This window comes from Catharus ustulatus, chromosome 8, assembly GCF_009819885.2.
Source record: "Catharus ustulatus isolate bCatUst1 chromosome 8, bCatUst1.pri.v2, whole genome shotgun sequence".
Lineage (NCBI taxonomy): Eukaryota > Metazoa > Chordata > Aves > Passeriformes > Turdidae > Catharus > Catharus ustulatus.
Window position 1 is genome coordinate 3,770,378 of NC_046228.1, and position 21,280 is coordinate 3,791,657.

The 21,280-nt window shown below is 43.2% G+C and overlaps 1 protein-coding gene across 1 annotated transcript in view; it reads left to right on the forward strand.

Annotated features, from left to right (window-relative positions):
- The first annotated feature begins 1,303 nt into the window (after window positions 1-1,303).
- CPXM2 (carboxypeptidase X, M14 family member 2) overlaps window positions 1,304-21,280 on the forward strand; it is a 66,024-nt gene continuing 46,047 nt past the window's right edge. The window contains exon 1 of the mRNA XM_033066731.1: window positions 1,304-1,703. Within this exon, the coding sequence (XP_032922622.1) occupies window positions 1,391-1,703 (313 nt within the window). The 5' untranslated portion in view covers window positions 1,304-1,390. The remainder of the gene's footprint in view (window positions 1,704-21,280) is intronic.

Below are 21,280 nucleotides of genomic sequence, written 5' to 3' on the forward strand. Positions count from 1 at the left end.
ACGGATCCTACTTTGTGAAAGTTAAAAGGGGGGAATAAAGCGCCACGAAAGGGAATAACTTGTATGGAATGAGGGTTCCGTGCCCACGCATCCCGGTGCCAGCAGTGACCCCTGCCAGGCTCTGCTGCCCACCCCCACGGCCCGGGGGAGGGAAACGCTTTGGCCACGGGCTGGGAGGAGAGGGCTGCCTGCCAAGTTGACTTTTCTTGGAATAAGCGCTCTCTTGGATGAGCCGAGCGCAGGAGGAGCGAGGAGCCCGGGACGGAGCGGAGCTGCCGCGGGACCCGGGACTGGGGATCCGGGATTCGGGATTTGGGACCCGGGATTCGGGACTCGGGATCCGGGATTTGGGACTCCGGACTCGGGACTCACTCCGGACTCGAGACTCGGAATTCGGGACTCGGGACTCGGGACTCGGGAGAGAGCGGCTGGGCAGGGCAGGAGAGTGGCCAGCCGGGGATCCCACCTGCCCAGTGTCCGAGTGTCCGTGTGTCCGAGTCTCTGAGTGTCTGTGCGTCCGTGTGCCCGAGTGTCTGTGTGTCCGAGTCCCCGAGTGTTTGAGTGCCCCTGTGTCCGTGTGTCTGAGTCTCTGTGTATCCGAGTGCCCGAGTATCCGTGTGTCCGAGTCTCTGTGTGTCCGTGTGTCCGAGTGTCCGTGTGTCCGTGTGTCCCATTGTCCGAGTGTCCGTGTGTCCGAGTGTCCGTGTGTCTGAGTCTCTGTGTGTCCGTGTGCCCGAGTGTCCGTGCATCAGTGTGTCCGAGTGTCCGTGTGTCCGTGTGTCCGAGTCTCTGAGTGTCCGTGTGCCCGTGTGTCCGAGTGTCCGTGTGTCCGTGTGTCCGTGTGTCCGAGTGTCCCAGTGTCCGTGTGTCCGTGTGTCCGGCTGTCCCTCTGTGCCCCCTCCCCGCAGCCCCGTCCCGGCTCGGGCTCCTTCCCCCGCCGCTCCCGCAGCTCTCCCAAACCCTGTCCTGTCCCCAGTAAATCCCAGGGCTCTCTCAGCTCTCCCAAGCCCTGTCCTGTCCCCAGTAAATCCCAGGGCTCTCTCAGCTCTCCCAAACCCTGCCCTGTCCCCAGTAAATCCCAGGGCTCTCCCAGCTGTCCCAAACTCTTCCCTGTCCCCAGTAAATCCCAGGGCTCTCTCAGCTCTCCCAAACCCTGTCCTGTCCCCAGTAAATCCCAGAGCTCTCTCAGCTCTCCCAAACCCTGTCCTGTCCCCAGTAAATCCCAGAGCTCTCTCAGCTCTCCCAAACCCTGCCCTGTCCCCAGTAAATCCCAGGGCTCTCTCAGCTCTCCCAAGCCCTGTCCTGTCCCCAGTTCAGCCCCAGGGCTCTCTCAGCTCTCCCAAGCCCTGTCCTGTCCCCAATAAAGTCCCGGCTCCGGCCAGCACAAGCCATGACCGCCCGTGCCCGTTCCGGACTCTGCCTCGCTCTGTGCTCCTTGGGGCTGGCGCTGCTGGGGGATGTGTCCCGGGCTGTCCCCATGGACGATCAGGATTATTACCTGCAGGAGATCACCAACAGGGATCATTATTACTCCTTTCCGTATCCCGGGGAAGAGTTCTTTCCCTTCACGGAGCAGCCCGGGGAGGAAGGACCGATCCGTGCTGCAGAGACAGAGGAGCGCCCGGGGGTCAAACCCGGCAGGAAGGAGTTAAAACAGAAGAAGAACAACAAAAAAGGAAAAACCATTCTTGAAACGCCACCAGGTAACTTTCCACCTTCTCCTCCAGAGTCTGGAGCCTGTTGAATCTCACGCTGTGACTTTTAGCACTAATGAATATCCAGTTAATGGCAGGCTCGGTAATAATAACAATAAATGAGCTTGTGGTGATGATGATGACAATACATTAAATTTAAATATCCCACAGAACAGACCTGCAGAACTTTTACATACTTTAAAACAATCTCCCTAGTTGGAAAGAGTTAAAGAGTCGGAATGTATTAATTCTGCTGTACTCTGGCTAGTCTGTGGACTTTTCCTTCTTAATTATTCTTAATTACACTTGGCAACTGGCTTGCTGTGAAAGCTGCTGTTCTATAAGCAAAAGAACAGAGACAGATTTCATAGTAAAAGGTGATTATATGTAGTGACATCTCACCTTATCCCTTGTCACTTTAATCCAAGAGAGGCTGCTGAATTAATTTCACTTCTAAACCTGTGAATTTCTCTGAGATTTCACTTTGAAGCCCTCCAGAGGAAGATATGTACACAGAGATCTTCCTGGAAAATACTAAGCCCTCAAAAGCTCAATTATTGACCAGTTAAGTAAAGAAATTAAACAGCAACAAAAACTCCTTAAAATAAAACAGCCACGATTAATTCCATTTTCTGAAGTTTGCCGAAACTTGGATCAACTTTTACCACCCACTTGTTCCCATTAACACCTAATTGCTCCACTCCAAAAAAATAATCCCTCTGTGTTCCCTGATTGTCTGGTAGGTACTTTACTGGTTTGGGATATTTGGGAGTGAGTTTGGTCCATGAAGTTTAGAGTTGTAAAATTTGGTGCCAAATCTCACTCCTCTATAGCTGAACTTCCTTTTACTTCAGGAGAAAACTTCATGACTGGGACATAAGACACCAAATCTGTGATTTAGGACCATCAGAACAGCAAAATGGGATCAGGGGTTGTAGAGTGGCTTTAACTTTGTCCAGCGACATCCAGCAGATAGAACAAAATCTTTTAAATTTAATGTTAACACTAATAGAAATTATTTAGCATTTGTGCAGCAAAAAATTCGGGCTTTTATACTAATAAATAGTGATAAGAAATGTAATTTCTAACATCTTGGAAATGGTTTGTGTGAGGGTGGTGAAGCCCTGGCACAGCTGTGGATCCCCTGGATCCCTGGAGGTGTCCAAGGCCAGGCTGGACAGGGCTTGGAGCAGCCTGGGACAGTGGAAAGTGTCCCTGCCAGGGCAGGGGATGGGACTGGATGATGTTTTAAGATCCTTTCCAACCCAAACCCTTCTATAAATTCATGACCATGGGAAACACTTGGATATTAAAGCTCTGTAATTAGGTTTTTGACTCCTTGTTGTGGTGGAGACAATCGAGATTTCCATCCTGTGGTGGGATGTTCTGTGGTTCATCCCTGCTTTCACCTTCCCTGTTGGCTTTTTCTCAATTTTCCCAGCACTTGGGGATTCACAAACATGACAGTGATGAGAACAGAACCCAATCCATGAGGGCAAAGTTAATTTACCTTTACAGACAGGCATCATCCTCGTTCCCCACCTGCTGCACCGAGCACAGGGCGTGATGCTCATGGTGCATCACCAAAAGCAGCTGGAAATGGCTCAATCCCTCTTTCCACAGCAAGTTTGGGCACTTTGGACACAGCTGAGCTCCCAAGCTTTCACCAGCCATGTGCAATAAGATGTTTCAAAGCTTCTGAGCTTTAAAAAAAAAATAGCCAGAGGCACAGCAAGCAACAGATCTCCACCACCAAGCTCCTCCTCCTTGAGCCAGGAGATGGTGATGGGCATCAACTCAGCAATCTGCCTGCTGGACTTATTTCTGTGGGAGAACTCAGAGGATTTCCCTGGGAGCAGCTGAACAATTTTAACTGCAGGAAGCATAAACAAGCCCTGAGGTGAGCACCCAGGGAGAGAACGGGCACCACTTGTCCCAGATGGAGTGAAAACAGGAGGGGTCCAGCAGGAAGTGTCAGGCACTTTGAGCTGCAGCGTTAAAAGTTCTGGCTGTAATATCTAAAATCTCTCTTTTCTCCTCACCCACAGGCAGGCAAGGACAAGGTCCTGCTGGGACAGTAACTCTGATGCTTAGTGCCATGTCCCCATGTCACCAGGGATCACTTTGGAATGAAGATCTGAAAACCTGGCCCTCACAGAGATGTTTAAATGCTAACACATACCTATATTTACTCACTTTTGGATGTTAAGAGGCCAGCTAGAAATAATAACAGCAGCTGTCAAACAGATATCAATAATAATAACCATAAATCTGGCTGGCTAAGAGTGTGTGTTGTGCTTACATGTACACAACTGTGTTTATGCATCTCTCCAGAAGTGGAATTAATTTATTGGACATGCAGTAAATACCAAAATTTGGGGTTTGTGAGCTCGCTGGCAGCCAGGACATGCGGGATTAATTAGTTGTAACAAACAATAGCCTGGCTGGGGAGCTGGGATGGAGGAGGAGGAGGAGGAATGGGGATGTGTGATGTGCCCTTTGGCTGAGCAGCTGGTCCTGATCAACCCCAGCTTTGAATCCAAGTGGAAATCAAACGGAGCAGTCTCAAGGACATGGCACTAAACTGATGACACACACTCCATTTATTTCAGCTAATTACTGAAGGTGGCCAGAATACAGATATTTGCAATCTGTGAAATATTAATGAAGAAGGGAATCCAGTTGATGCCAGTGGGTTTGTGATTTTTTGTTTAAAACATTAGAATCAATATTTGCAAATAGTTCAGGTAAAATTTAAAAGTATCAGTCTGTCTCTTTGCCCTTTAAATGCCTCATAAATGAAGTGGTACTAGATCATCCTTGGAAGGCAAACAGTTGGATTGACAGGTTTTGTGTATATAAACAGATTTCCATTTTCTAATTCCATCCTTGTTTGCATAGGCCTCTGTCCAAAGCCCATTCAAATCAGTGGAAAGAGTCTTGTTAATGTCAATGTTTTTCTTTTATGAGGCTTTTAATAGAGTTTGATACATGGTGCCTCAGCTACCATCTGTGGGGCAGATCCCTTCAGAGGCTGGGGATCTGACTGCAGGCAAAAATTCATCACCAAGAGATGTAAGGGGCTGAGGTGCCCAGTAACACTCCTCAGTGTAGCCCAAATCTGGCACAATGAAGTTTTAATTATTTTGATTTGATCTACAAAACTTAGACCTGTAGTTCTTGTACAGCCATACCTCAATTCTGAGTGTATTTAGAAAATAAAGGAATGATGTTTATTTGTGTGGCAGTGCTCAGAGTGGGGCTTAGAGCACATTTGTTCTGTATTTCAGAGCTCTCCCAGTGTTTGATCTGTGCACATTTTTCTGTGTTTAGCTGAAATCAGGATTTCCTTTGTCTCATCTCATTTGGTGCTTTCCCCAGTCTTGATGAAGCTCCTCAGATGCACTTGGCCCATATGTGTTTATTTTTCTGCAGTCTTGCCACCTGTTCAATAATGCAATTCTTCAGGGGTTTGGTTTGTTATTTCCTTCTAATTCATGCAGTGCATAGGATGGGCCAGGTCTTTTCTGGGATGTGTGTATGAGGAGGAGTCAGTGAGGAAAGGCAAGGACAGGATAAAATGGACAGTGCAGAAAACATGGAAATAATCCAGCAGAGAGAATTTGAATTTATAAAAATGGACTGATAGCACTTTAATTGAGATGTTTATCAAGATAATGGAAGCTTGGAGAGAGATCAGTGAGTGAATGAGGAGGGAAAGCTGAATCACAGGGATGTTATTCAGGAAAAACTGGAGATATTTTGGTGTGAAATGGGGGCGAGGATCTGAAGAGTGTGTGAAGTTAAAAACATGACAGGTTTGGGGTGTTACTGGCATTTGCGTGGTGACTTTGTTCACTAGAAGGAAGAAATGACAGAGTCACACATCAAGCATTGAACTGACAGCTGAAACACTCGAGACCTGGTCACCAAAATACAGCAGCACAGAATTCTCATGTGCTGGGAACCACCAGTGCTGCTCCTTTCTTGTCCCCTCCCTAAAACCTCCCTCCTCTGAGCAGCCCAAACTGGAGCACTCCTGTGACCTAGAACATGGATTTTAATTTTAAAGCTTTTGCTTCAACTTCTCATAATAGGAACTTCTAAGAATGAACTTCCCAGCCCTAGGTAGGTGGATGTCCTGTGAATTTTAATATGACCTGTATTGCATCCTAACTGCCATGTGTGACAAGCAGTGGGGCTTTTAATGAGCTTTCTTTCATCTACCAGCCTCTATTTTCTCCTCAGCACTTCTAAATTATGCAGAATAATGAAATGTTCACTATTCCATTTAAGAGCCCATCCTTTAAAGAATGTCACAACAAAAGAGGACAAGGGATGACTAAGAATGAATAATGAGCAATAGCCTCAAAATTGGCCAAACCTTTTTGATTAGCATCTTTCCTTACCCATGGCTTCAATGAATAATGTAACATGAGAAAGAAAAAAAATGGGAATAAACACATTTGATTATGCCAGAGAAAACCACTTTCAAAGATAATTCTTCCAGCAGCCTTCTCTGAATCCAACCTCGTGTTTAAGGTGAGAAAAACGTCTCTTTAAAAACATCTCTTTAAAAAGGGGATGATTTCACTGAATAGGTTTTAATAGTCTCAACCTGAGCCTAGAGTTGTTCCTGAAATGCCAGCATATTATGAGACACTCATTAGCTGAATTCAGTCTTGGAGTTTAATGTTATTATCTGTTCAGTGAGCTGGCTAGACAGGTCAATCCCATGGCTCACAACCAAATTTCACTTATTTCTTTTGGGTTTGGAATGAAGATTTCTGTCAGCTGCATGAGCTTCAAATCTGTCAGAAAGATGAAGTAATGGAAGTAAAAGCTGTGGTGCAGAAGAAGTAATTTCCTGAATTTTCAATATCTGAGCTAGGATTTTTAAGTCTTGTCCAATTCACTGTGTAAAAAGCAAACTACCAATTGTCTGAGTACAAAGTTGGGATTTGATGTCACATTCACACAGTGGATGCTTGTGATTTTATTGTTATTATGCAAAGGATGCTCTAGATCCACCAGGCCTCTGGTGAGGTGATGTCTTGTGGGATTATTGGGTCTATGGATATATAAAGGTGTGCCTTCAGCACTGGGTTCTCCAGGAAAACGGGAACAAGTAAAGCTCTGATGTAGCGAAAATTACTTGCCTTTTAAAATGCCCTTTTAAATTCAGTGCCTGGAATGATGAAATGGGGATGCTCAGAGGAAAAGGCCAGCCCAAAGGCAGGGCTCCACCATTATTGCTGTCTGATTTTTTTCCTGATGAGGATTCCTGAGCCACAAATTCCTGCATCTTCCAGGGTCAAACCTTGCTCCTCTGGAGTCTTCTGGCTACTTCTGGCTACTTTGCTGGGGTGTTTGCATATCTAATAAGCAATGAGAAACACCTACATTAAACCCTTAATAAAACACACTGCAATGTTAATTCATTACTTCTGATGCTACATTTATAATTTCCTTGTGGCACAGCAAAAGAAGCATTTGTGATTCCGTTCCCCTGCGGTTTTAACATCCCCCTGTGGGCAAGAACAAGGTGTTCTGGATGTCTGCTGTGTGCTGGGAGGGATGGAGCACTATCAGAGAGGAGCAAGGCATTTTATTCTCCATGCACTCACCAGGCAATGCTAAATCAACTTGACAGGTGTAAAAGGAAAACTGTTTCTCTTTTCTACCCGTAGCTAAAAATGGCAACGAAAAGAAGGTGATAAAAACGAGAATAATGAAGAGATGCCAGATGGTGACTCAGGGAGTCAGAGCAGGGACTGTGGCTCACTTAAGGCATCTCCAGAGCACTTGGGTTTAGCTGTTAATCCCTCCAGCCCGAAGTGAATTACAAAAGACACTCTAGTGAGTCTGCTGATAGATATCTAAAGTCCTCTTTTGGATATAAACTGCTTCCCTTTGGTGGGGAACATCCCAGTGGCAGGGAGCAAAGCTTTGAACCAGCTTATCATGGGTTAAATAGAGACAAGGAAAGACACGGGCTTCATTCCTTATTTGCCCAGAGATTTACATCATTTTTGCAAACAAAAAAAGGCTTTAAGTGACTTTCTGATTCTGGAGGGACTTTTAAGGAGCTGTCTTATAAATGGAAATCAGCCCCAATGCACTGTGAAGCATATTTTATAACAATACAGTTCAAAGAATTACATGAGATAATACTTCTTTGTGGAGAAACTCATTTCACTCTTGGCTTAGGAAAAGTGAATTGTTTCCTATTCTGACACACGAATGCCCCCCAAACCTGCCCTGCCTGGGCTCTGTGGGGCTGCACTGCCAGGATTTGACATTGCAGAAAAGCTTCAGAGGACCACGGTGACTTCCAGCAGCTGAGACTCATGGCTGGAGCTGAGCTGATTTAGGAGTGAAAGTCCCCAGATAAAGCATTAATCTCTGTTTCTTTGTGCTTATTTACCTGTAACTGTACAGGTCTGTAAATAACAGTAAATAACAGGGTTTACTCCTGCTTATTAGCAGGGTGCTGTAATTACAAAAGTGCTGCTGCACCCAACATGACAAGCAAGGAACACAGTACTAGTTTGTACAGAAGTTAAACATAGATCAGGTACATGTCTTTTTACTTTCTGCTGCACAGAATATCTGATCTGCAGCTTCTAGCTACTGACACAGAAAATGTGACTTTCAAAGTGGGTAGTGGAAGTGATTAATTGAGCTTTTTTATAGGGGGGGTTGATTGCTTACAGATTTATTTTGTGGTTTGCTTTTTTTAAAATGAATTGCCAGACAGACTTTTTGTGTGACTGTACATCAGCCTGGGGCTGCTGCTGAATTATTTAAGGTGTGTACCTGGCAAAACTGTTTTCCCATAATCAACATGATTCCCAAAGACCAAATCCAACTGAGATCTTCCATGAAGTTGATAGTAAAGAATTATGTGTATATCTATAGTTATAAACTTTAAAAAAATGGGAATTTTGGAATTAACAGTGGGATAAAGCACCAGAGCTCTCTATTCATGTTGATTCTTTCTTTTGGACCTCATCCAGATAGTGGCTGATAGACCTTCCTAAATCTAGCTTGAGTGCTTCCTGGAGATGATTTCTTCCTTTTCTCCCATGTATCACAAATTTAGTGCTTTTCTTGTTGCTTCCCCTCATTTTGTCTCTATGGGATGAATCCTTCTGGCTGGGACCTAGAAGAGACCCTGAGGGTGAAGCCCAGATGTCTCCCAGGAGATCTGCAGTCCTCCCTGCCCCCAGATTTGCTGTTTATCTGTTTTCCCATTTGTACTTTGGAAAGCAAAGCAGCCTCTCATTTCAAGGGAGTTGTGTTTGAAAGGGGGAGCACAGAGCATCCCTTTCCTTTTCCTCATCCAGGATTTAGGGGAAATGCCAAGCCCATCCACCCTCCTGGTGTTGTGTGCAGTGGGAGCAAGCTGAAACCCTTCTTTGTCCCTATTTCCCAGCAAACAGAGTATTTTTATGTTCTCCCCTTCAGCTACTGTGGTTTATGGTGACAGGTTTATGGCTCCTCACGACTTTCAGGGTGCTCCTAAAACATCTGTCAAAGGAAGGGAACAGTTCAAAGTGTTTTGGAAGACCTGGATGTCAGCACTCCCTACACCACTGGTACAACCACCCTTAGATTTGGCTCCAGCACACTCTTTTTTCCCCCCTCAAGATAATTTTCAACAGTATTAGGACTTTTCCTCATGGGACCAAATCTCAACCTTCCCCAAAAATGCTTCACTGACTGATAACAGAAACTGCAATTTCAGCCAAACAACCTATGGGGTTGCCTAGAAGTAGAAGTTTAGCCCTTGACAACATGATTTTTCTTCTTTTTTTCCCCTTAATTGCTCATGTACTGAAAAATACTGTCGAAGGTTGGACTTGATGATCTTGGAGATCTTTTCCAAACTTAACGATTCTGTGATTCTAAGTTACAGAAGGCATTTCAGAAAGAGTTAGAATTGTGTTTGTCATCACAGGCTGGATGGGAAGTGCCCTACCCCAGAGGACAGACCCAGTTTTATCCCAGAGTGTGCAGATAAATTCCAACCAAAAATTCCAATGAGAGCTCTGCCCAAAGTAAATCTGGGCTGTGTATGGTGTGTATGGATGGCTGGTGGGCAGGCTGGAATTCCCCATGGTAAATCTGCAGTGGGTTTGGATTTGTTACAGGATGGGGCTGACCCCAGAACATGGGGATGTGTCCCAGCCCTCCTGGAGCAGGAGGTGAGGCTGAGCTCTGACACTGCTGGGGAATTGAGGGATGGGGAGAGGAGAGCCAGGCCCAGCACACAGCCCAGCATGGACAAAAAGGGTCTGACAGCTCTGCTGGGGGATATTTTGCTCCTCAGGCTCCTCTGGATCATTTTGGATCCCAGCAGAGGACTGCAGGCTCCCCACATGAGTGGCTCAGATCTAGACCAGCTCCTTTGCCTTTCATTGGATACATGGAAGTGACAAAAAGGGACCCCAAAAATCTTGATTCCATCTGGAAGTGGAACAGAGGACTGGGGAATCATACACAGAATCAGAAATGTGAGTGAACTCTGAGTGCTCTTCCTTTGCAACTGCTGACAAAGTGAGTCCAGGCACTGCAAAAGCCAAGAGATGGGTGAAAGGCATGAGCAGAAAATGGATAAATTCCTAAACTTGCAGGAATTAATACAAAATCCTGCAGGCACATCTGATTTGTTCCATGTTCTAAATATGTACTTGGCTTTTTTGAATGCAAGTCAAATGGCAATCAGATATGTAGACCTCCCTGCTGTCTTACAAGAGGAATAAAACTTAAAAATATGATTAAAAAGTTCTAGTATGGAGTTAGTGCAGATAAAGTGCTGCAGAACTCTTTGAAAAAGTGGACAGAAAATAGCACAGAACTTTTCCTCTGCAACTCTTTCCATATTTCTGCTCATTAATCCTGAATCAGAATTTTTTCCTTTCCAATTAGGAAGTGGAAGAATGAGGAGTTTTAGGCTCAGGGAAGCTTGCCTTGAAGCTTTCCCTGTTCCATGGCTTTTCAAGTGCAGAATTCTGTACTTAGCAAACACTTCTGGCTCCTGTGCATGGGTGGGAGGATGGATTCTCCAAGGCAGAACCGGAGTTAATAAGTCTCAAATCATGACCTGAGCTTTTCACATTAACACACTGATGTTTTGCAGAGGAGATGAAATTCTTGGTGACAATGTGGGCACTTTTCTCCAGGGAAAGGATGTCAAACCTCACTGGGGAGCTGGTAAAAATGAGAGTTTATCTGAATGCACTCCTGAGCATTCCTGCTTGAGTCCAAGGGCTGGGAAATGCTCTGCCTTCAGCTTGGATTTTTGGGTTTTCAGCCTGGAGCAGGCAGATGTGAACACAGTTTTATACTCACTAATAACTCATATTCCAACTCATTTGGAGCTCCTGACCACTTTGCTTTGAACCAATGTGCTAAATGTGGAGCCTGTGATTCTGAGCCTTTGCTGGAGCCTGAATGGTTAAACAAAGCAGAAAAGGTGTTTGGACAGAATGAATTTTGGGAGTCTTTCACAAGGCAGCATTATTGTAGGAAGCTGGAATGGAGAGAAAGGAGCTCTGAACTCTCAGTGATTTGGGCTGGAGAGGTGCCCACCCTTGGAGATATTTGTCTGAACCTTGCTTGAACTGCTTTGTCTCCTTTGCTCCATAGCTTGGAGCTGCAGCTTCACAATCACTTCCCATCTTCAGCTCCAAACCTTCCTCACAATCCTCTCAGAGATGCCCAGAAGCAATGTCTTTCTCAATTTTAGCATTTCTCTTTCTGCAGACTCAGAACCTTGAGAAAATGCTGAGTATTCAGAATTTAAAAGGTAATAACCAAGCTTTTAAATCCACAGATTCCTGGTGCTTGCTTGGGCTTGAGGCATTTTTAAATTTATTTATTGAGTTATTTCTGTAAGCTGACTTTTCCATGATTAGTTTGAAGCCAGATAGAGAGGGGAAAGTTGAACAGAGAGACTCTGGTGTGTCCAAATGTCATCTTGGACACATGAAAGCTAAAAAGTCACCTGAGAGCTGAAATCCTGGGGAAGATGAGCAAAACCTCAGGGAGTAACAGCTGATGAAGTGGGGAAAGGGAGAGCCTGGCTGCAGAGCTCCTTGAAAAATCATGCTTTTCTCTAAAATGATTTTGGGGAGGAACTGATTCCCTTTGCAAGCTGGGCTCTGTCCTTTGGTTTTCCATTTTCCAGTGGGATTCCTGTGCTGCCCTGGGGTTTGTGTCCCCTGACTGAGCCCAAATGCCAATTACAGACCTCATCCTGAGGGAAGCCTCTCTCATGCACCCCTACAATTCCAGTCTTTTATTTATTTCTGGGTTTTGGTTTGGTGTGGGGTGATTTTTGTTGTTGGTTTGGGTTTTTTGTTGTTTTTATTTTTTTTTTTTTTTAAATAAAAGAGGGTACTCACACTTCAACACAAGCCTGGATTTGATTTTCTCAGATCTCAGAGATTTAGTTATTTTTGAAATGTTGCTTCTTGATGCTCTGAACTCTTAAATCCTCTGCTCTCAGGGGCTTCTCAAGGGTGCAACAGCTTGGACACAGTGGGCTTTAAAGGAAATAAGAAATCTCTGTTATATGAGTTCCTAAATCTTTTGCTTTTCTGCACTTCTGGATATATCCAAAGAACCTCTGGTTATTTTCTATTTGCACCTGGCCAAATTTTTTTCCCTTCACTGAAGCAGTTTTCCACTGTTTGGGATTTAAATGTGTAAGTTACTTCTGACATTTTAGTGCTGTCTCAGAGCTGTGTGTCAAAGAATACTCAAGAATTCAAAGAATTCTGTGCATGCAAAGAATACAGTCTAGCAAATGAATAATCAGTTAAATAAAAAAGAGTAATTAAGTGAGAAGCAGACAACCCAACCAAAGTTATTTTTTCTGTTACTTTACTCTAGAACTTAAAACTGATTCCTTTTCAAGGGTTGGGAATGAGTTCAAGGCTTGAGTTCAGGTTTATTGTAACCACACAACTTTCCTCTGGAATCACTGTCTGAGCAACAGCTCCAGGCACTATGAAAACTTGTATGCCTTGTGAGAAGTGTTTGGGTTTATTAATTTCTCTTCTTATTTCCTATTAAATAATAACAACAGATGTGATGCTGGGAAAATAAAAAGTGTGTAAATGTCTAAACTTACTATAGCAGACACACCAGCTCTTCATAAAACTCAGACCTTACACTTTATAAAAGGTTTTAAAACCAAGCTGGATTGGTTTGAGGTATTTCCTGTCATAGGTTCCTTTTATAGGTGGAGTATTTTTCCCAGATGTGCAGGCTGGCAGAGGGCTGGGCAGGGAGGGAGAGCAGGGTGAGAGCTCCAGGAGACCCTGGGGCTGCAGCAGAACCTCCCAGATGCTCCCTCAGTGCTGCTGGAGGAGAAGGGGTGGGAATTCCAAGGGCTGAGGGTTGGCTTGGCAATCCCAGCCCATCTCTGGGGGTGCTGGTGCATGGAGCTGTGTCTGTGTGTTCAGATTTAGTGGCACTGTTAGTGTAGAAACACAATCACAGGATGGTTGTGTGCAGGTGCTTTTATTGCAGAGCTCTGGGAATCAGGGGTACAAACCCAAATCTGACTCCACATGGATTCCAGAGGGACAGGTTTTTATACCCTTTTCATTATGTAGCTATATAATAATTATTAAACCCATATTGTTCTATTGTATACATTGATTTATCCAAGCATGGATTCTTGTGATTTCCATCAGGTCCCCAAATATCCTTTCTCATGGTTCTTGTCACCATAACATTGCTTCTCATGATTCTTATTACGATTAAACAAAAATATATTCAATTTACCAAGCAATTATCACATTTAACAATCACATTATTTATCACATGATGATTTCCACAGGTGCAGTTTTACATGATTCAATAAAGACAAAGCTCAACATTCATTCCCAGGCCTGGTTCCCTTTCCCAGCCCTACCAGACCCAACCTTTCTTTGCACCTCTGAATCTGTTGTATACAATCCCCATGATTTTAGAAACATTTTTAACCCAGTGCTATCAGCACCACTGAGTAGCAGCACGTTGTTGGGAAGTTTTCAGATGGACAAGGATGAGTTTTTCCCAAGGCAGCAGAGGAGAACTGGTGATCAGCTCAGCAGGATGATCCTCACCAGGGCTCACTGCAGGTACAGTCTGCTCTCTGTGGGCAATCTGAGTATTTTTAACTTTAACAATAAAAAATATGGAAGCTGACATCTCAGCTCTCAGCTGAGATGAGTAATGACTCTGGGCTGCCTAAAGGCACAGCTCATGTTGCTTCATCAGCCTGGCCCTGGAGTCTTCTGGCTCAGAAATCTAAAAAACATCCAATGAAACCCAAAACTGAAGAGCCAATGGTCCTATCCCCATCCATGATTTACTGGTGTTAGGCTTTGAGCTGCATCATTGATGGAAGTTAATGCATCTGTTTCAGTATCATTTTCAACTCATTTTCTGCCTTGTTGAGAAGTAAAAAAATACAGTTTTGTCTGTGCTGGAGCTTAACTGGATTAAAATTTGAATAACATTAAGTGGAACTGGCTGGGAAGCTGCTGATTTCAGTCTTCCTCAAGTGTAAATTTAGCACTTGGGAGTGGAGGTGTCTGTAGCAGTGGGGATAACATTTAATGGCTCGTCACTACTAATGAGAACTTTACAGTTTCTCAGGTTTTTCCTGCTCCCTGTGTGTGGGCTTCATCTGTGTGCTCAGGAGAGTGAGAAGGTGAAAGCTGGGTGATAGCAGAGTAGTGACATTTATTCCAGTGGGATTACAGTGATTTCACCATTATAAGCCGCACCATTCTGACTAAAATTTTTGTCTGAACCCGAAGTGCGGCTTATAATCAGGTGTGGCTTATATATGGACAAAGAAAGAAACATTGCTGTTTGGAGGACAGGTGTCTGCTGTGAAAGGCAGGAGTTTCTCTTTGAAATGAAGAATGCAAACCCCCTCCCTCCAAATTATTATAATTTTGAAAGCAAGGGGCTCTCAGGCAAAGATGTGGGAATTAGGAATAACAGTTCTTTTCTAGGGAAATTAAAATAGAAATACAGCACTACAAAGAAACAAACCCCAAACCCTGACACAGTCAGAGTACAACCTGACACGCCGTCAGGCAGGGTGTTGGCAGCAGTCCCATCCCATGGTGGCTGCATCCTCCTGCAGTGACAGATGTGGCTCAGTTGGAGCAGTGCTCCTGTACAAGGTGCAGTTTCCCTCCGGAGCTCCAGTGGGGATGTGGAGAAATCCGGTTTTCCTCTGGAGTCCAGTGGAGAAAGGGGCTCCCTTAGTGTCCCAAAACCTCTGTTTTTATCTTGGTAAGAAATGTTGGGCTCTTCCCCCTGGCTGGAGCAACTCCCAATGGGATGCAGTAATTTTATCAGTGCCACAGTGGGACTCAATGGCCATGAGCAGAAAATGACTGGCTGGAGGAAGGATGGGTTGTGAAAAGATAAAGAACAATGCCCTGCCTGGTTTCAATGGATGCCCATTAGCAGAATATCTCCCTTGGAGATAAGGATCACTGCCCCACCCTCAACAGATGGTGATAGAACAGATACCTTTGATCACACTCTGTATTGTAACCCCAGACAGTTGCCGACACCCGGACGTGTGGTTTATAATTGGGTGTGGCTTATAATCGTGAAATTACTGTAGGTATTTCCAAAGGATTTCTGAAGCTGTTCTTGTGTTTCTCAGCCCCAGGTGGGCAATTCTGACTCTCAGCATGAAGAATTTACATCCCCTTTCCTGAGTTCTCCCACTTGGATTCTTCCTTTGGGCCACCTCAAGCCCATGTTTTTGTCCAAATGCCTGGCTGTGTTGCAAAATCCTCAAAAAACAGCCAGAATTCTCAGTAAAAGTGTATTTCTAGGACCAGGAATTATGGATACTTTCCAGTTTATTTATGTTTAAGGGATTTCATGCCTATGCTGTCACTCTGCCCAGGGAATGTTCTCTACCAGCTATGGATATATTGGATATATTTACTACTGTATAAAATTCCTGCTACAGCTGTCATGGAGGGCAAGGGGAATAATTGCACCAGAAGCCAGTTTTATACTCATACAACTTCTTACATATTTATCCTGGTTTTGGTAAAGTGCACCCAAATGGGATTGCTAATGTGGTTAAACTTGAGCTCTTCTAAGATGTCTCATTTATTGAGCCAGGGCTGTATCTTAAGATCAGGGATATTTCTGTCTTGCTTTTATACTTGTTAATAGTATTCCAAGTTTTAATGTTTATTTTTGATGGCTACAATTAATGCTCTTAGTGTAGAATCTTTGTTCTAGCAGTACACCTCAGTGACCTGGTATTTGTAGCTATTTCTGGCATGAAGATGTGTTTTTAATGATAATTTTTGTCCTATACCCAGCCATTGTGCAAGTGGTCTGTCTCAGTTTTGTTCTCCATTTTTTTGGCTAAGTCTATTTGTTTGGCTCTGGAAAAAAGGGGATGGTTCTCATTTTTGATGGCTGTACTCAGTTTTGTGGCTTTAGCTGGAATTACAGAAAGTCTTCACCCTGTGCTTCTAAAAAAAAAAAAATCAGAGGAGACATTTTTAAATGAACAGCACAGAATTCAGCCTTTGTCAAAGCTCATAATAAAAATTAAGAACTGATATGATGATATTTTTCAGGCTGAGTTCTTTTGGCCACTAAAGAAAATGTGTTTTCTTCAGAGTGATTAAATTAAATACTTTGAGTTCTTTGCAGATGTGGGTACCGATTGGTGCCACATCACAAATCCCATGCTCTGCCAGGCTGGTGGCAGCAGAAGGCAGCTCAGGGAGTGAATGTGATGTCTGGAGTTTAGATGAACCTCTTGAGTCTGAAGGCTTGGCCAGAAAACTCCCAGGCACTCTGAAACTCCTGCCTGCAGCTGTGCCAGGAATAATAGAAGCTCTTCCTGCTGAATGTTCTGTTGCATCTCCAGCCAGCCACAACCTGGGCTTGTGAGAGAGCAAAAATGTGAAAAGCTAATGGGAGAAAATGAAAAAGTGTATTTTTGGAATCTCATTGGTTTCATGTCAGACCTGACCTAAAGAACCCAGTTAATTCTTCATTTATTCTTTATTTGTTTTTAAATCTTTAAGAGCAATCACAAGTGGATGTTGCAGTGCTGTGATAAATATTTCCTCCTGAGAGAGGTCCCTGATGTTGAAGACCTCAATGCAGCATTTGTTGCTTATCCTGGAAAAATATACAGCTTCAATGCAACATTAGCCCATAATTAAAGTGTTCATAGAACAGGAAATTTTGGCATCTCCTAAATTCTTTATTTGCTCTTTGCTCTGGGACTATAATTCAATATTTTAACTTCTGTGCAGGGGATTTGTTGTAAGTGCACTTTGCCTGCTTTGCTCTCACAGTGCTCTGGGAATGGGTTTTTCAGAAAAAGTAAATAAAACAAAATGTGGTTGAGGAACTTTCAGCTGCCTCAGGATGCTGCTTCAGATGACCTGGTGGCCTGAATTCAGGCCAGAAAAGAAATCTGTGATGGTTGTTAGCAATACTTCAGATATGAGCAGTCAGAAAACCACTCAGACTGAAATCCATGGACATTTTTCCAGGGAAAAGCTGGGCCATAGCAACTGTGGAGTGTGAGTCATGAACATCTGTGGGAATTTCACACTTCCATGATCACATCATCAAAACAGCAACATTTAGAGACCAAATTTGCACCCACCCCCCAATGTCCTCATAAATAAATATAAATTATTTATGTAATATGAAAATTGTTTAGAAAATGGAAGACTTTATTCTGTTTAAATCAGCCCCTACAAAGGCTGTCCATCACAGAAAATAATCAAAGGATTTTTTCAGCAAGGTGAAGGTTGTCAGAGATGTGCTTTCACTGGTATTTCACCTTGCAGGGGCATTGCAGTATTAAAGTACTTTGCATAGCTGTGACCTGAGCAAAACTTTAGCCACAGAAATTAGACTGCCAGAGTTCCAATTAAAAGTTTCTGCTGTTGGAAGATGAATTATCAACCACACTTTTCATAGGAAAACCTCTAAATTTAGCTGCTAGGGCAAAGTGTATGATTCTGGCCTCATTAAGAAATTTTTTGTGCAAGACCATAAAGACCTAAGAATTGTGTGAATGGTATAATGAACATTAAAATCTTAATTCCCACAAAATACACATTTATTTGTGTGCCTAATTGACCTGTATCTGTCGGTAAATTCACAGTTTTGCCTCTTAACTCCCCTGGGAGAGGAGATTGTCAGACTGCTCAAAGCTGATTTCCCAATTTCCAGATCCCAGTGTCTCTGTTCATGGGAGTTAGGCCAGCACAGACTTGTAGGAATTGAAGAGGACTGCAGGTGTGGCTCTTATGATGTGGTCTGAAGAGGAAACATGATGCTTCTCTCTGCCCTTCCATTTGAGAAGCTGAACATATTCCAAAATTGATGGCAAATTCTCTTTGAGTAAAAGAATTGTTTGTCTGCTTTGCCTCTGAAAGAGGAGGGCAGAATGATTTCCTAAATGCATCTTTGTTGGATACAAGAGCCATAAAAGCAATCTGGACTTACCTGGCATTCTTTATTTGAACCAGAAGGAAATAAAATCAGTGAATAATTTAGGAATAGAGATGACCACAAGTGTTTTCCTTGCCTGCTAACACAGTTGTGTGATACAGAACAGCTGAAATTGTACTGCAGGAGTGAAGGAAACCACTCTGGCCCTGCAAAAATTGGGTTTTTGACCAGAGCTTCAACTGAAGATGCTGCAGCAATAGGACAAGGCCATGTTGAGGATGAACCTGCTTTCAAATATCAAATATCCCCACATGCTGAGACTGCAAACTGAGGCCTGCTGGCTTGAGGAGGGAGCTCAGCTGCACATCCAGGGATGGTTCTTGCTGTAGGCAAACCCAGAGTAAATTCAGGTTTCAGGAGCTGAGGTGGAGACTGAGCTGACTGCTGGGTGTTTCCCCTGCTGATTTAAGGGACAGGGAATTTCCCAGTCCCAGGGACCAGAACTGGCTGGGACTCCTGGGAGAAGAATAATGGACAATAATGGACACTGAGATGTGGCCATCCAGCATTGCCAAAGGAAAGCTGTTCTGGAATGAAAACCTCACAAGAACACCCTTCCACAGACAAATGTTAACTGTGAATCCAAGCCCTGTCCCTTTATACAGCCTGGAATTAATTCCTTTGATCCAGACATCCTGTTAATGGCTCATTTGTAAAGTGAATACCTGTCCATGGCTGCAAATCACACACAAGATCAGGGTTGGATATGGGCCAGGAAGGGAGAAATGTCCACAACAGCCCCTTCCCTTCTTCCTGTTTGCTTTGTGTCTCTCTAAACCAAAAATGCTGTAGGTGCATTTTAAAATTAAGTTCTTATATGCACAGGACGTTTATTTCAATGTCTTAAAGCCACAGTTGAATTCCCTGTGTTTTATAATTATTAAATTTTCAGCTGGTTAAAGAAACAACCAAACAGCTGGGTCATTTCCAGCTGAAGCCATTGTGCAGTTGATTCACACAAGCTCTGGTCATTCCTGCTTCCCCAAAGGTTTTTTTTTTCAAGCTGGCACAGAGAGTACCAAATCATTAAGACAGCCCTACTGATTGAGTGGCAATTTTCATTGTTTCATGAAATATTTCTTCAAGTTAAATAAAATATATTAAAGCAATACTTTAAAAAGGAAAGTTTTATGAATGCCATAAATTGTTTTCTTTTTTCTCAAAACTAGGCTGTCCTGGTTATCTCCAGTAGCTTTTAGAAGCAAGGGACACACACCCCAACAAAATAATTTATCCAAAATTAAATTCTCAGTATGACTCAGATTTTTAATTTTTTTTTCAGTAGTGATATGGCAAATTCAGGTGGATCTTGTTGTATTATAATGAGTAAATTTGAGGTAATCAGAAGAAGCTATATTAAAAAATTTGTCTCCACCATCTCTGTACATTACAAATTGTTGTTTTGGTCTACCTGTTCCTCTTTTTATCCCTTTATTGATATTGGAATTTGTATGCAAGTGGAAAATATCTACATTCTCAAATTATTATTATTCAAATATTACAGCTATAAATAGAAGACATAATTTTATTTTCAAGCAAAATGAAATGTCTTCTCTTGTGAAAAACTGCATGAATTCCATGCATGCAAGCTGCTGCAAACAACAGTCCTGATGATTCCAAGAATATCATCCCCATGCAGAGTTACACAGATGGAAATACCTGAAGGTCTTTGAGTGCAAATCCTGCTGCTCCCAGGTTGGGATGTCCACTGGAGAAAGAGGAGCCAACACTGTAAGAAAGTATTTTCATTAATTTTCAGCCAAGTATTGGAGAAAAATATTCAGGATTAAAAAAAAAAAACCAACTTTGATATGGTTAGTTAGTGAAGTCACAGCCTAAAGCTGAGGGAAGGCAGATATTCTATTAATTTATATGGATAACTGTAAAAAAATAAATTCCAGGATACTGTTGAATTGATGGCAAAGATCCTCATGATTTCACTTGGAATATTGCAAGGCTTGAGCAGATTGGGAAAGGAGATTGTTGTGAACAATTCCTCGCAGGGTTTTTATCAGAGTTACCTGTTCTGCCTCTTGTACCCTGCCTGCTCACACAGCCCAGTCCTGGTTTCATTGGCAGCTCCTGCTAAATGGGGCTTTTCCTCATATTGGCCTGGTAATCTGATGCATTCACAGACAGCACAAGTAATTCATCCTTGAAAAATAAAGAGCAACCAAGCTCCTTTCTCTGAGATCCATATGAACATTTATTATTAAGCTTCAATTTCTCTAGAAACTGAGATAAACACCAAAATACTCAGGGATTTTTTTTCAGCCTGGATATACCCATCTTGCAGCCTTAATCCACAGGAAACCCAGGAATTCTGCAGCTTTATAGTGAATTAATGACATTTCATCCTGAATAAAACCAAACCTGCTTCTCACACCTGCATGGGCAGGTGAATGTCACTGCAGGGAACCTCAGCCTGCTCTGACAGGCAGCTGCCAGGCTCACAAATAGTGCATTTGAAACACTAATCTTAAAAAAATTAAGATTTTAGTTAAAAGTTAAAAAAACTGGGCTTGAGATAGTTACCTGAAACTTCAATAATTGATTGCCTGTCAATTTATGTTTGCTCAGCTGTGCTTGCAATGGGAAAGGATGAAACTGGTAGGTAGGTCCAAAGAACACAAACAATTGCAACCAGAAACTCATTCTTTGCAAAACTGGAGTTGCCCCAAAGCCATTTGTATTGTCATTGATAGAAAAGGTCAGGGTGAGGAAGACTCACCTTACTTCCTCCTTTTGAGACCCCTCCCCACAAAAACGAGCCCAGACTTAATTCAAGAAGCCAACCACACTGCTTAATTGCCATTCCAGCTAATCAGCATGGGAAGCAGGGATGGCAGGGGCTGGTATTATGAATATGAATTTGTTTGAACCTTTTGTCAATAAACAGACTCTGTGACCACCTGTAATTTCACAGTGTGTATTGGGGGTTACCCCACACTGCTGCCCAGCGCTGAATAAACATTCACTTTGTAACTTTAAATTGTTAGAGAGTCTTTTGTCCTCACAGTTGAGTATGGGTATTAGACCAATAC